This window comes from Camelus dromedarius, chromosome 9 (genome assembly GCF_036321535.1).
Source record: "Camelus dromedarius isolate mCamDro1 chromosome 9, mCamDro1.pat, whole genome shotgun sequence".
In the NCBI taxonomy this organism is placed as follows: domain Eukaryota; kingdom Metazoa; phylum Chordata; class Mammalia; order Artiodactyla; family Camelidae; genus Camelus; species Camelus dromedarius.
Window position 1 is genome coordinate 76527407 of NC_087444.1, and position 15713 is coordinate 76543119.

Genomic DNA, 15713 nt, shown 5'->3' on the forward strand with positions numbered 1-15713 from the left:
CCGGAAACTAATATAACATTTTAAATCAACTGTACTTCAATTAAAAAGCAAACAACCAACCATCCAATTTAAAACATGGGCAGAAGAGCCGCACAGACATTTTTCCAAAAGAGGAAACGCAGTTGGCCAACAGGGGCATGAAAAGTTGCTCAACATCACTAAAATCAGGGAAATGCAAATCAAGATCTCAATGAGATATCATCTCACACCTGTCAGAATGGCCATCATCAAAAAGAAGACAAATAACAAATGTTGGCAAAGGATATGGAGAAAAGGGAACCCTTGTACCCTATTGGTGGGAATGTGAATTGGTGCAGCCACTATGGAAAATAATAGGGAGGGTTCTCAAAAGCCTAAAAATAGAACCACCATATGGCCCAGCAATTCCACTCCTGGGCATATATCTGAGAAAAACAAAAACATTAATTAAAAAAGGTACATACACCCTGCTATTAACAGCAATAATATTTATAATTGCCAAGATAAGGAAGCTGAATTCTTTTAGCTTTTGTTTATCTGTAAAGTTTTTGATTTGTCCATCAAATCTAAATGAGGGCCTTGCTGGATAGAGTATTCTTGGCTGTAAGTTTTTCCCTTTCTTCTCTTTAAATATATCATGTCACTCCCTTCTGGCCTGTAGAGTTTCTGCTGAAAAATCAGCTGATAACCTTATGGGAGTTCCCTTGTATATTATTTGTTGCTTTTCTCTTGCTGATATTAATATTTTCTCCTTATTCTTAATTTTTGTCAATTTGATGACTATGTGCCTTGGTGTCTTGCTCTTTGGGTTGATCCTGTGTGGAACTCTGTGCTTCCAGGACTTGGGTGACTGTTTCCTTCCCCAAGTTGGGGAAGTTTTCAGTTATTTTTGGAGAGATCCAAAAATTTTCTCAGGTTCTTTCTCTCTCTATTCTCTTTCTCGGACCCCTATAATGTGAATATTAGAGCACTTCATGTTGTCCCAGTGTTCTCTTACATTATCCTCATTTCTTTTCATTCTTTTTTATTTTTTCTGTTCTGCAGTAGTGATTTCCACTAATCTGTCTTCTAACTCACTGATCCATTCTTCTGCCTCATTTAGTCTATTCTTGGTTCCTTCTAGTGTGTTATTCATTTCAGTGGGCAGTGGCCCAATTCCTGGGAATCCCAGCCCCTTCCCCAAAGTAGTTGGAATAATCTTCCCACTTGTTAGCATGTGAAGCTACTGAGCCCTTACAAAGGAACAACTCCCACACCTCGTGGCTACTCTTCATTCCTAGTGAGACAGACTGCACTCTCTATGGAGTGTGTAACTACAAACTGAAAACCTAACCCCCACACCTCCTAGCCTTTTTCTTGCCTTCTGAAACAGCCTACCCTCTGTCTATGGAGTATATATCTCTCTGAATAAATCTACTTTTACTCAGCTGTGACTTGCTCTTGAATTCTTTCCTGTGACAAGCCAAGGACCCACACTTGGCAGGGCACTTCTCAGGGGCCTGACTGAGACCTAGGACACAGCCATCCTCTTGCCCCGCATTCATTGTCCTGTATTGATACGAAGGTTAAAGTAAAAGAAACAGATCTAATATGGAGTCAGATTTGTTCTTCTCTATTACACAAATAAATGCCCTTATTAATATTGGAAGTTAATTATTATTTACATAGTAATAAAACCCAGTGTCTTCTGAAGACTATATGTTTTACAGGCTTTGTTACTGACAGTTGACAGAACTCTTAGGAATAGAAAATTAAGAAAAGAGCTAAAATATATTACTATTTGAAAATAAAATGTACAAATTTCTAATTACCTTTGTAACAAACATATACTCAGTTAGAAGTTACATTATGTTTAGTTATATATTTAAGTATAATTTCATAAACAAATTTTTACAAAAGATCCTTAAAAGTATTTCTCATAAGTGTTAATAGGCCAACTATTTTAAAGAATAATACAGGTTTTTCTTATTGTAGTAATTATTTCAATTAATGTAAGAATATTTTGCTGTGCACCTTCAATTTATACAGTGATGTATGTCAAGTACATCTCAATAACACTTGGGGAAAACATGGTTTTAAAAGGCAAATAAAACACTTCAGCCAAAAGAAAGATCAATGCAGTTAATAACCACTTATAAAAATGTATTGCTCTTTTAAAATCAATGGTTAGTGACAGAAATTATGTTTTAGTCCTTCAGTCTCAGTCCCCGGTTTTTGTCCGTGAGTCTCTAGAACTGAGTAGAGTGTTGAGTTTGGCCTCCTGGCTGAATGAAGAATAGAGAGGAAAAGGTGTTGTGTAACGTGTCAGTAACAAATGGCTCATTCTATCCAGGGAGAGTTTGTATTTCTCATTCTAACTTGTCATACAAATTTCAGCTCTTATTTTAAGTGCTTAAGTTAATTGTAATTTTAGAAAATATTCCTAGATCCACCACTGCCCAGAGCAATCACATGGAGACCAAATTCCCAGCCACTGCATTGCTTGAGCTTCAGGAGAGGGACAAGCAAGCGTCGAGCTCCCAGAAACAGCTTTTCCTTTGTTTTTCTCGGGTGGGGGTGGGCATGGATTAGATTGATTGATTGACTGATTGAGATACTGCGGATTAAACCCAGGATCTCCTTAATGCTAAGCACGGGCTCTGCCACTGAGCAATAATCCCCACAAACAGATTTTTATTGTTAACAGTTTTCAACTTAGGAGGAAACATCTTCGTTTCTGATATAAATGGCCCCCACATCCATAAGCTTTTACCATAAAACCCTTCCAGTATGGAGAAGGAACAATCCCCTCTCCATACTAACCCTCTCCCTGGCTCACCAGACTAAGACCTGGGCTCCCTCGACCACCAGCCCCTGGCGGGCATCGCTCCGCCCACGCCCCACCCCGGAAGTCCCGCCTCTAGCTCCGGGCGAAAGTTTTCCCCGGAACCGGAAGCGGAGGTCGCTGACTGGTGGTCCCCCTATGGAGCGTGTTTCTCCTTTCTAGTATAAATCTGTACTGCGTGTTCCTGCTTAATCCATCCTCTGAATGTAGGAGTCACTGCGGATCTAAAATCCCAGCACCCGGCCCTCAGCCCACGTAAATCCAGACGGCACCGCTCCAGGTCGGGGATCTTTTCCTTCGCGTCTGAAACCGCTTTGAGGCTGGTCTCTGTCCTCGGCTTTTCTGCCTTCGGTCATCGAGACACCGCCTTTCCTAATATTTTCCTTCATAAAACCCAATACTCCCTCCGTCCCCCATGTAACGTCCTCTTCTCTGAGTTGGATTCGCGCCCCCAGCCTCGCCCTCTCGGCCCCTGGAGGGCAGCGCCGGCTGCCCCGCTCCCGTGAGGCCGCGTCCTCTCCCGGGTCCCGGGATTCTGGGGACCCCGGCCTCTCCTGAGACCCCCTCCCTCCCAGCCCGTCTGTCCTCGCGTCCTTTTCAGGCGGGTCGTTCTGCTCCGCGGGCCTCCCCTTCGTAATCAGCCCTTCCCCTGACTCCGCCTAACGGGAGGTGACCCGGATCTGCCTTGGGACACGCACTATAGTTCCGTCCCAAATTCCATGCCGCTGGAAAATGTGCTCTTTCTTTAGGCGGGCATCTTATTCAGGCGGCATCCCAGTAAATTCGTGAGCGAGGGGTTACAAGAGTTAGAACCATGGCCTTCAAAGCATGGTGGCCCTGGGAGACAGAGAACAGCTATTGACTTGAAGAGCAGAGGAAGCGAGAGAAGGAGCAGGAAGGAGGCATAGCTACCTGTGATGGGAGGGTGAGGAGGAAGGGAGGGTGAAAGGATAAAAGAGATGTAACTCGGGGGGCAGACAGGGAGCAGAGGTGGAGGAAGAAACAGGCCAAAATACAAGGAGATACAGGGCAATCAGAAAGGTTGGGGGAAAGAGCAACAAGAGGGGAACAAGATACAGAGTGAGTCATGACCGGAATGAGGGAGGAAATAGAAGGGCAGCAGGAACAGCAGGAGAGTAGCGGGGAACAGAGTGACAGACAGAGAGAAGCAGGGAGACAGATAAACAGAATGAACTGGGAAAACATAGTAGTGTGGATCGAGCCGGCCAACTGGTTGCAGATGGGAGGTGAGTTGTTTGGATGTGGGTGATTAATTTGTGTCATATTGATTTGTGGCTTTAGAATGTGATAAATTTAAAGGTTGTTTGCTTAAATTATGCACCTCTGGCTAGATATTGAAAGACATGGTAATCATTATATTGAGGGAAATATTTGCACTCCTGTGAGCATTATGCATTGTTCACAACAGTCAGTCAAGATGTAGAATGAGCGAAAATGTCTGTTGACAAATGACTGCACGTAGAAAATTTATGTCAGCCATGAATTATGACATTACTATGTCAGAAGAAGAAAGATACTTGACATGGAAACTAGAAATGTGAAACTCATAGAGCCTTAGGGTATGAAGGTTGTCACAAGGGGTTGGGTGGAGGGGGAAATCTGGAGATGTTGGTCAAGGTTACAAACGTTCAGTCGAAAAATAAAATAGTACAGCATGTACACCTAATGTACAGCCTGCTGACTGTAGTTAATCACATAGTGTTACTACATACTTGGAATTTGTGGTGAGAATTAACCTTAAGTATTCTCACCACACAGAAGGAAAATGGTATTCATGAGTTGATGGAAGTATAAATTAATTTATTGTGATCATTATTACACAGTGTAGACATCTGTTGAATACTCACATTGTACACCTCATATGTACACTGTTGTTAAGCATCAGTTATATCTCAGTAAAGCTGGGAAAGAAAAACAAAGTGGGAGGTGTGCTGGGCTTGCTTCCTCTCAGTGGTGCTTGACCCAGGCTTCACAATAGATCTCTGAAGCATTTTGCGTATACATGTTTTGGATCCTCTGACCAGAGATTCACCTTTATATAGTCTGTGTGGTGTCCAACCTCAATGATACTTAAGGGACACAAGGTGATTCCAGTCTGGATCCCTCACTGAGCATCCTGACTCTGAGTCCTCCCATCCTGAGGGCTGGGATCTGGGCTGAGGGGGAGGGGGCTCTGCTCTGCGTGGGGGTGGATCAGGGCCTGGTCTGTGACCTGAAGGGGGCTGTCGGGTCCAGCTGAGGCGCACGCTGCTGCCATGTAGGGGAGGGGCTCACCAGGAGGGGAGAGTGATCTGAGGACAGTGTGGGGAAACTCCCTTGTTGGTCTGTGTGTGGAGTTTCCTGTCCCGATTCCCTCCTGTGACAGTGGGCAGCAGAGGACTGTCTGTTCCACGTGGTGAGGTCTCCCCTGTGTGTATGTGTGTGGCTGTGGCACAGGGAGGGACGTGTTGTTTATAAGCATTAAATAGAATGTTTTCATTCAACTTTGAAGGTCGATCTCTGAAGACCCACGTTGTCTGAGGAAGAAGTCCAGAAGAGGAGGAAGAGAAACAAAAAGGAATCAGGAATGACTGTTTCTCAGGTAAAGTCATATTCTCAGTTCATTGGTTTTTTTTCCTAATTGAAGTATGGTCAGTTTACAATGTTGTTCAATTTCTGGTGTACAGCATAATGTTTCAATCATACATATACATACATATATTCTTTTCATATTCTTTTTGATTATAGGTTACTACAAGATACTGAATATAGTTCCCTCTCTATATAGTGTAATTTGTTATCTGTTTTATATATAGTAGTTGGTATCTGCAAATATCAAACTCCCAATTTATCCCTTTCCACTTCCTTCCCCCTGGTAACCATAAGTTTGTTTTCTATGTATGTGAGTCTGTTTCTCATTTGTGAATAGGTTTTGTCTTTTTTCTTTTCTTTTTTTTTTTTGAAGGGAGGTAATTAGGTTTATTTGTTTATTTATTTATTTATTTTTGGAGGAGGTACTGGGGATTGAACCCAGCACCTTGTGCATGCTAAGCATGTGCTCTACCACTTGAGCTATACCCTCCCCACTGTGTCTTATTTTTGAATTCTACATATAAGTCATATGATATTTTTCTTTTTCTTTCTGGCTTACTTCACTTAGAATGATAACCCCCAGGTCCATCCATGTTGCTACAAATGACATTATTTTATTTTATTTTTTTATGGCTCAGTAGTATTCATTTGTATATGTGTATACCATATTAGTTGATTATTTTGTCTGTCCTTCTGAAATGCCTTTCTTGGGACTTGTTAATAGTTTCTGATTCTGAAGTATCCTGCCTGACACCTCTACATTCACAGTCACCCAGGACCCTCCCTCAGTGTCTGCCACCTCCACTTAGACTCCACCCCCATGACCCAGGTACCTGGAACTTGTGAAGTCTCCCCTGGGCATGGTTCTTGTCAGGACTTCACCCTAGTGGATTCAAACCACTGGTGTGTCAGTGCTGTTGGGCAGCAGGGAGAGTTTAGGGGGCCCATCTGGGTGCACTGTCTGCTCTCTGTAAACCAGGATAAGGAAGCTGCATGTGAAAATCAGACATTAATATGCACAATACCTGGTAAATTCTGGAAACAGAGCAATAAGGGGAAATTTGTTCTGACTTTTTTTTTTATTTTTTAAACATTTTTTTATTGATTTATAGTCATTTTACAATGTTGTGTCAAATTCCAGTGTTCAGCACAAATTTTCAGTCATACATAGACATATACACACTCATTGTCACATTTTTTTCTCTGTGAGCTACCATAAGATTTTGTGTATATTTCCCTGTGCTACACAGTATAATCTTGTTTATCTATTCTACAATTTTGAAATCCCAGTCTATCCCTTCCCACCCTCTGCCCCCCTGGCAACCACAAGTCTGTATTCTATGTCTATGAGTCTTATTTCTGTCCTGTATTTACGCTTTGGGTTTTTTTGTTTGTTTGTTTGCTTTTGTTTTTCTTTTGTAGATTCCACATATGAGCGATCTCATATGGTATTTTTCTTTCTCTTTCTGGCTTACTTCACTTAGAATGACATTCTCCAGGACCATCCATGTTGCTGCAAATGGCATTATGTTGTCAGTTTTTATGGCTGAGTAGTATTCCATTGTATAAATATACCACTTCTTCTTTATCCAGTCATCTGTTGATGGATGTTTAGGCTGTTTCCATGTCTTGACTATTGTTAATAGTGCTGCTATGAACATTGGGGTGCACGTGTCATCCTGAAGTAGGGTTCCTTCTGGATATATGCCCAGGAGTGGGATTCCTGGGTCATATGGTAAGTCTATTCCTAGTCTTTTGAGGAATCTCCATACTGTTTTCCACAGTGGCTGTACCAAACTGCATTCCCACCAGCAGTGTAGGAGGGTTCCCCTTTCTCCACAGCCTCTCCAGCATTTGTCATTTGTGGATGTTTGAATGACGGCCATTCTGACTGGTGTGAGGTGATACCTCATTGTAGTTTTCATTTGCATTTCTCTGATAATTAGTGATACTGAGCATTTTTTCATGTGCCTTTTGATCATTTGTATGTCTTCCTTGGAGAATTGCTTGTTTAGGTCTTCTGCCCATTTTTGGATTGGGTTATTTATTTTTTTCTTATTGAGCCGTATGAGCTGCTTATATATTGTGGAGATCAAGCCTTTGTCAGTTTCATTTGCAAAAATTTTCTCCCATTTCATAGGTTGTCTTTTTGTTTTACTTCTGGTTTCCTTTGCTGTGCAGAAGCTTGTAAGTTTCATTAGGTCCCATTTGTTTATTTTTGCTTTTATTTCTTCTAGGAGAAAATTTTTGAGATGTATGTCAGATAATGTTTTGCCTATGTTTTCCTCTAGGAGGTTTATTGTATCTTGTCTTATGTTTAACTCTTTGATCTATTTTGAGTTGATTTTTGTATATGGTGTAAGGGAGTGTTGTAACTTCACTGTTTTACGTGCTGCTGTCCAGTTTTCCCAACACCATTTGCTGAAGAGACTGTCTTTATTCCATTGTATAATCTTGCCTCCTTTGTCAAAGATTAGTTGATCAAAAGTTTGTGGGTTCATTTCTGGGCTGTTCTGACTTTTTCTAAGAGAGTTGAAGCTAAGTAAGTGAGTCACTGAATTTAAAATCGTAACAATTGTGAGTGGAAAGCAAAGTTTAGAAAAAGACATCAGTGATAGAGAGTGTTTTATTCCATCATATGTTTTAAACTGTGAAATCAACTGAAATGTTTGAGAGTTGGAAATTTTTCATAGCACCTTCATCGCCTCCAATCCCCAGATTTTTTTCTTTTCACTGTGTTAGTTGTGTTCTTTGCCAAGCAGAAATTTTTACTTTTGATGCAGGGAAGGTTTCAGCCTCATTGTTTTGCACGTAAGTACCCAGTTGCCCAGCACCATTTGTTATGAGACTGTCTTTTTTCCACTCTGCAGTCTTAACGTCCTTGTCCGTACATTTCAAACAGATGCAAGGAGTATTTCTGAGCATTCTCTTCTCTTCCATTGGTTTATGTATCTGTGTTTATGCAGGTAACACACCATCTTGATTACTTTGTAGTATGTTTTGAAATTTAAAGCAAGGAGGCCTCCATCTTCTTCTTCAAGAGGGTTTTGGGTATTTGGGGTCTCTTGAGGTTCCCTATGACTTTTAGCGTGTTTTTCCTATTTCTGCAAAGTAGCCATTGGAATTTTGATAATGGTTCCATTGAATGTGTAGAAGAGTTTGGGTAGTTTGGCTGTTTTAAGAGCATTAAGACTTCCAGTCTGTGAGTACGGGTTGTCTGTCCATTTATGTGTATCTTTTTGGATTTCTTTTAGGAATGTTTAGCAGTTTTCAGTCTATAAGTCTTTCCCCTCCTGGGCGAATTTATTCCTAAATGTTACGTCCTTTTTTTTAATACTATACTAAATAGGATTCTTCTCTAATTTTCTGTTGACATTGTTTATTGTGTACGGAAATGCAGCTAATTTTTGCATGCTAATTTCGTATTATGCAACTTTTCTAAAATTGGTATTTGAAGTAGCAGTTTTCTTGTGGAATCTTTACAGTTTGTACATATAAAACCTTGTCATCTAATAAGGAAATTTTCCTTCTTTTTTAATTTGGGAGATTTTGGTTTTTTTTCTTGTTTCATTCCACTGGCAGGATTTGTAGTACTTTGTTGAACAGTAGTGCAGAGTACTTCTTTTCTAGCAAAGTAACCTTTTTTGGTGTGTTCCTGAAATTTTTAAGATCATGCTAGATAGTTTCATAACTGGTATAAGCACTAGCTTGAGCGTCCTAGCCTGTGTTAAACATGAAACATTTATTTATGAGTTGTAATGAATAGGATACTTATAGTTGTATATATCTTGTAGCTATGTCTCAAATACATGTAGTCAAGAAATACAACGAAAAGCAAACACGGATAGAGAAGTACTCCAGACAGTGATGATGGAAAGTCATGAAAGGAGTGAGATGGAGCATTTATACCTCAGGAGCATCCAGGAAAATATATGTGACACAGAGTCTCAGCAGAGACATGAGGAAAGAAATTACAAAGGAATGTCTGTAGCATATAATGGAAATCTCAGTGATGAGAGAGATCACCATGGCATAAGTGGTCCGGGAATCAAGCCTATGGGAAATAAACTTGCATTAAGCTGTTGAGATGAGCCACATAATTTTAAAAATGAAGAGAAAATTGATTAATTTAATCAAGCTGACAAGCTTATCAACAATAGTGCCTCATTTTCACCATTTCTGGGAGTTTCTTATAGTGTCCAAAGCAACATTTCTAATGTATATGAGAGTGATTTTATGCATCCCTCAATACTGACCGAAGATCAGAAAGCATACAGGGAAATGGTGTACAAATGTAACCAGTTTGGCAAAACCATTCTTCAAGGATCATACCTCAGTGGACATCAGATCGTCCATATAGCAGAGAAATTAGATAAACCTGATGTATGTCAAAGAGCCTTTAGTCAGAATTCATGTCTTGCCATTAATTGGAGAACTCATAATGGAGAGAGACCTCACAAATGTAATTTGTGTGGCAGGGTCTTTAGTAATAAAACAACCCTTCGAAGTCACCAGAGAATTCATAGTGGAGAGGGACCTTACAGGTGTAATGAGTGTGGCAAGGTCTTTACTCAGAGAGGAAGCCTTGCATGCGATCATCGGATTCATTCTGGAGAGAGGCCTTATAAATGCAGTGAGTGGGGCAAGACCTTTTGTCAGGGTCCACATCTCAGGCAACGTCAACTAATCCATTCAGGAGAAAGACCATATAAATGTGATGTATGTGGGAAAGGCTTTCGTCAAAATTCATCCCTTGCAATTCATCAGAGGATTCATACTGGAGAGAAATGTTACAAAGGTGATGAGTGTGGTCAGACCTTTCATTACTGCTCAAAACTTTGTAGACATGAGATCATCCATACAGAAGAGAAATTATATAAATGTGATGTATATGGTAAAGTCTGTAGTCATAAAACAACCCTTGGAAGTCATCAGAGAATTCATACTGGAGTGAAACCTTACAAATGTAATGAGTGTGGCAAGGTCTTTAGTCATAAAACAAGCCTTAGAAGTCATCACAGAGTTCATACTGGAGAGAAACTGTACAAATGTAATTAATGTGGCAAAGTCTTTAGTACAAAAACAAACCTTACCACTCATCAGAGAATTCATTCTGGAGAGAGACCGTATAAATGCAGTGAGTGTGGCAAAACCTTTCTTCAGCTCTCGCATCTCACACAACATCAACTAATTCATTTAGGAGAAAAACCATATAAATGTGATATATGTGGGAAAGGCTTTGGTCAAAATTCATACCTTGCAAGTCATCAGAGAATTCATACTGGAGAGAAACCTTATAAATGATATCTTTAGTCATAAAGCAACCCTTGTCAGTCATAAAAGACTTCATACTAGAGAGAAGCACTTCAAAAGTAAGAGTGTTGAAAAGGCTTTACTGAGATCTCAACCCTCACTACACATCAGGGAATGAATGCAAACGGCAAACCATATCAATGTAATATACATGGGAAGGTAATCATTCAAAATTGACACTTGATCTGGGGTGATTCATTGTGTGGAGAAATGGACATGTCTTGGGTGTGGCAAAGCCTCTCTTAACCATCAGATAATCCATACTGGACAGAAATCATAGAAGTGTAATGAATGTCTCAATGTCTTCAGTTCAATATTCTTACCTCAGTGTCCACCAGCAACATTGTAAATCAACTATGCTTCAATAAAAAAAAGAAAAGGTCCACCATGAATTCCTGCTAGAGAGGAAGGTTCCAAATACAATGTGTGTGGCAAATCCTTCATTGTACTTTGAAACCTAGCTTACAAAGAATCCCTATTGGTGAGGAACATAAAGTAAGAGTTTTAGCAGGTGTGCACATCTTAAGCTTCATTGGAAAAGTCGTACTGGAGGGAAATCGGATAAATGTGTTTAGTATGACCAGGCCTTTAGTCAGGGAATTCATTCACCAGAATTCATTCTAGAAATTACCTCACAAATGCCTTGAATGGGATAAATTCTTCCTCAGGGCTTACAGCTCACAAGTTATCCATATTGGACAGAAACATTACAGATATTCTGAATGTAGCAAAGCTTTTGGGTTGTGACTTAAACTGAGGCTTCACCAAATAGGTCATACTTAGAAATGCAATCAGTATGGCAGCGTTTCAAAGTGCTCACTTGTAACTTGATATCAGAATACATATCCTGGGAAGAAACCACACAAATGTAATGTGTGTGGCAAGGATTTTACTGAAAGATCACAAGTTGGGGGACGTACTGGAGTGACACCTTACAAATGCAACAGGTGTGGCTAAACCTTTACCTTGAATTGAACTATCAGGCCAGAGCAGAAAGTCAGGATTGAAGAAAAGCCATGGTAACATACGGTAGAAACTTTATGCAATCTCACAGTGCAGTAGACTTCAGAATACACAGTTTTGCGAGAAACCACACAAAGCAATATGTGTGCTAAGGCTTGTACCTGAAGATCAAATTTGTGGAACATACAGAATTTATGTTGGAGAATAAGCTTTCCAATGGAGTGAAATTTGCAAAGTTTTCACTCATGTACCAACCCCTTTGGTGTAATGAGAGAACTTTGTAACTTAGACGATTGATTTCTTGAATATGTGTAAGCACATTTGACTGTCCTTTATGATTGGATTACTGCATTCTCTTGATTCTTATTTTGGGTTGGCTTTATTCCTTTGATAACTGTAACTTTAAAAAGCTAAAGCTCTAAACTGTTGTTAGAAATAATGAACAATATATATATGTAAATTTTAAAAATATGTGTAATATATTGTATATATGTATAATATAGCGTATGTGCAGTCAGAAAAAAAAGTGTGTAAATTATTGTGTCCTAGTTAGCTCAGTCTCCAAAAGAGGACTTCACTGCTGGGTGCTCCAGAAAACAACTGACTAACCACCAAGGATGAAGCCTTGAAACAGAAAGGACAAAACCTGAAACTGAGTCCTGCTAAAACCAGCTTCCTCTGCCGAGTTTATGATTAGCCTCTCTATCCAAAACTTTTATTTCTTTTTTCCTCCCTCCCATGTTCCCCTCATGATTGAAGAATACCTAAGAAAATGGGAAATTAAACCCAAGCTGGACCCTGTGGGACCTTTTGGAGTCCAAAGTCCCCTCTATGTCCCCAGTTTCTTGTGTGCAGAAAAAAGGCTTTGCCTTCCAGGCCTCCCCTGAGTTCCAAAGAGCAGGCTCAACAATTAAGGATTAGAAGAACAGAGTCAGAGTACGCCTAGGCCCTCTGTATGGATATAGGTAACAGTCTGAAGCATATCTTTTTGAGTTGTTCTGCAAAAACCAAGACCCCCCTCCAACCCCGATCAAGTGAGAATGAGGATGCTGGCTGAAAATAACCAGTGGAACCTGAGTGCTGGGAGTTCAGTTTTATCTGGGGCTTACTGAGGACTAAGGCCTGGGAGACAGCCACTGAGAGAGCTCTGAGTTACTGCTGGGAAGAGGTGGGGTGAGAGGTCTGCCTCACCCCGTATGCTTTTGATGAAGGGAGTTTGTTCAGTGAAGCACACGTATTGGCAGAAGGTTGCTGCTATTCACTAGACGGTTGCTGTTTGTCAGGAGGAACAGATGTCTCCATCAGTGATTTTAGTACTAGTCTAGATATGAGAAGATGCAAGACATTGGGCTCATAAAATCAACATGACTAGTTAGAAATTCTGTTTAATACAGAGTAATCTGCCTCATGAATTTCACAAAGTTTATCGGAGTGACTGCATCTTCTAAAACTCTGATACATCTTTTTGCATGTGTGCTACACCAGGACATTGTGCTCATTTTATCTGAAAACACTTCAAATATGCGAATTTCCTTATCTAAACATCATCATATTTCAGTGGATTCCCATGTCTCTGTGGATGAAATATCTGACATGTAGGGATGGGATGAAACATTCTTTGTAGTAGATGTGATCTGACATTTATTGCCATAAAAATATTGAGGGTTGAAGTGAAGTTATTGCATATTTGGTAATCTAGTTTTACTTTCTTTAGGGTTGTCAATTGAAATTAAATCATACAACATGAAAGTTGAGAGTTAAATTTTATTTGGGGCCAAATGAGGACTATAGCCCCACAGATAGTATTTCAGATAGGTCTGAGGAACTGCTCTGAACAGGTAGCAGGGGGATGTCAGTATCTGTGTGCTTTTGGTGGAGAGGTGCCTGCAGTCAAGCACACATCATTCCAGAAGTTTACTGCTAGTCACAGTGAGCAGATGGCTACATTTATGATTTTACTGATTTTCTAGAAATGCAGAGATGCCAAAATTTGGGCTTATCAAATCTTCTGAAAATATCTAACTATCCAAAGGCCTGTTCTGCAAGCTTTTTACAGAGCATGGAGTGCCTCATTCCTGATCTGGATGCTGAACGCCTTTCAGGGTGTGTTGAAGGTCAGCAGCTGTTGTGGCTTGACATTTAATCCTTGTAGAGGTAGATGACAAGTGATAATTTTTAGTTGGCAGAGGTCATATTAAAGAGAATGTATCTTCCTACTAAATGGCTTTAGAAATACTAAAACTTAAATTTTCTTTAGGTGGAAATAAATTTCAATGTCTTCTGAAGTGTATATGTGTTATAGGCTTTGTTATCTTTCAGCAACAGAAACCAAAGAAAAGAGCTATAATATATTACAATTTGAAAATAAAAAGTGAAACTTTCTAATTACCCTTAGAACTTATATTTATACCCTTATATGTTTGTTCTACATATAATCAATTTAAAATTATAGTATGTTTAGTTATCATATACTTAAGTATAATTTCATGAACAAGTTTTGGTTGAAGACATTTAAACATAATTTTCACAAGTGTGGAATAGAGCCGAGTATTTTAAAGAATAGTGCAGTTCTCATAAACAGATTTTTTTTGTTTTTGTCGTTTCTCTTTTTATTATATCTATATGAGATGACAGATGCTTACTAAACTTATTGCGGTAATTATTTTAGTACATGTAACTCAGAACATTATGCTATATACATTCTAAACCCATACAGTGATATATGTCAAGTACATTTCATTGAAACTCCAGGGAAAAGATGGGTCAAAAAAAGCAGTAAAAAGAAAGAACAATGCAATTTGTAAGGATTTAAAAAAACATATTCTTAAAGCAATGAGTATTGGTACAAGCTATCACATGCGTTAGTTCTCCAGGCTCAGATCCCAGGTTTTGTCCCTGAGTCTCTGCAACTGACAGCGTGGCCTTCTGGCTAAATGAAGAATAGAAAGGAGAAGCTGTCTTGTAAGTGTCAATATGAAATGGCCCATTCTACTGGGGGAGAGTTTTGTATTTTTCATTATAGTTTATAATACAGAGACAAGTCTAGCCCTTTTTTCCTTAAACAGCCTTAAATGAATTCTACTTGCAGGAAATAGTCTGGGATCCAACCACGGCCCCACGGCAACCACTTGGAGACCCACGGTCGCAGCCACTGGATTGCTTGAGCCTCAGGAGCAAGACATCTTAGTTTCCAAGTTTAGCCGCCCACAGTACTGTGAGATTTTACCTTAAAATTGTTCCAGGGTCAAGACAAGGGGAAGCACCATCTGTGCACCCTCCCACCTCCGCCTGGGGATCCCTCCTTGCCCGACCCTTACCGGAAGGGCTCCGCCCAGGCCCCGCCCCAGAAGTCCCGCCTTTAAGTCCCCCGCCCGCAGGTTCTTCTGGAAAGAGTAGTGGGAAATGCCTAGAGAGGGCTACCCAGTGGAGCATGAGTTTCTTCTTTCTAGTATAAATCTGTGCTGTGCGGTCCCCCTTCCTCTGTCCTCAGGGTGTGGGAGTCACTGCGGAGCAAAAGCCCCATCACCCGGCCACGTTAAGTCCTGACGGCGCAGCCTCAGGTGCCACTGTGTGTGCGGGGGACATAGTGAGGCCAACCAAACAGAAATGGAGTTTGGAGCTGAGAAAGGTTTATTGGGAGGCTGAGTAAGGAGTAATACAGACAAAATTTAAGAGAACATTTTGTTTTTTACTATTTTTTAGTATTTTAACTTTTAAAAGTATTTTTAGGTTTTTTGTTTGTGTTTAGTATTTTGTGTTGCAACTGAAGAAATCTTGAGATGCACTATGAAAGATATAAAAGAATTTGGAGTGTTTCCTTGGTTGATGTGGGGTTCTCACTGGGGCACATTTATCATTGGAAACATCTTTTATCTGCAGTGTTTGGAGATGACAGTGTGTGATCTGTGATCACTGGGAATGAAAGTATGGTGTTTCGCATCTAGGTGTTCCTTGGGTGCCTTTGTACATATTTTCCCCTTAGGCACGATTTAGTAGAGTTTGGGGTGTTTTCTGGTATTTTATAGCAGGATGAGTGGATATG

The 15713-nt window shown here is 40.1% G+C and overlaps 1 protein-coding gene and 1 long non-coding RNA gene across 3 annotated transcripts; both read left to right on the forward strand.

The window, feature by feature from the left end:
• Positions 1-2967: 2967 nt before the first annotated feature.
• LOC116154663 (uncharacterized) lies at positions 2968-15031 on the forward strand. 2 transcript variants are annotated; one of them, XR_004138590.2, is made up of 3 exons: positions 2968-3083; positions 5316-5405; positions 14760-15031. It is a non-coding gene; the product is annotated as an uncharacterized LOC116154663 (long non-coding RNA). The 2 variants fall into 2 exon arrangements; XR_010382488.1 differs by lacking the exon at positions 2968-3083 and adding an exon at positions 3555-4050.
• LOC135322091 (zinc finger protein 83-like) lies at positions 9677-11310 on the forward strand. Its single transcript, XM_064489572.1, is given in 2 exon segments — positions 9677-10049; positions 10296-11310. Coding segments are annotated over 2 exon segments (777 nt in total). The 3' UTR covers positions 10700-11310.
• Positions 15032-15713: the final 682 nt, after the last annotated feature.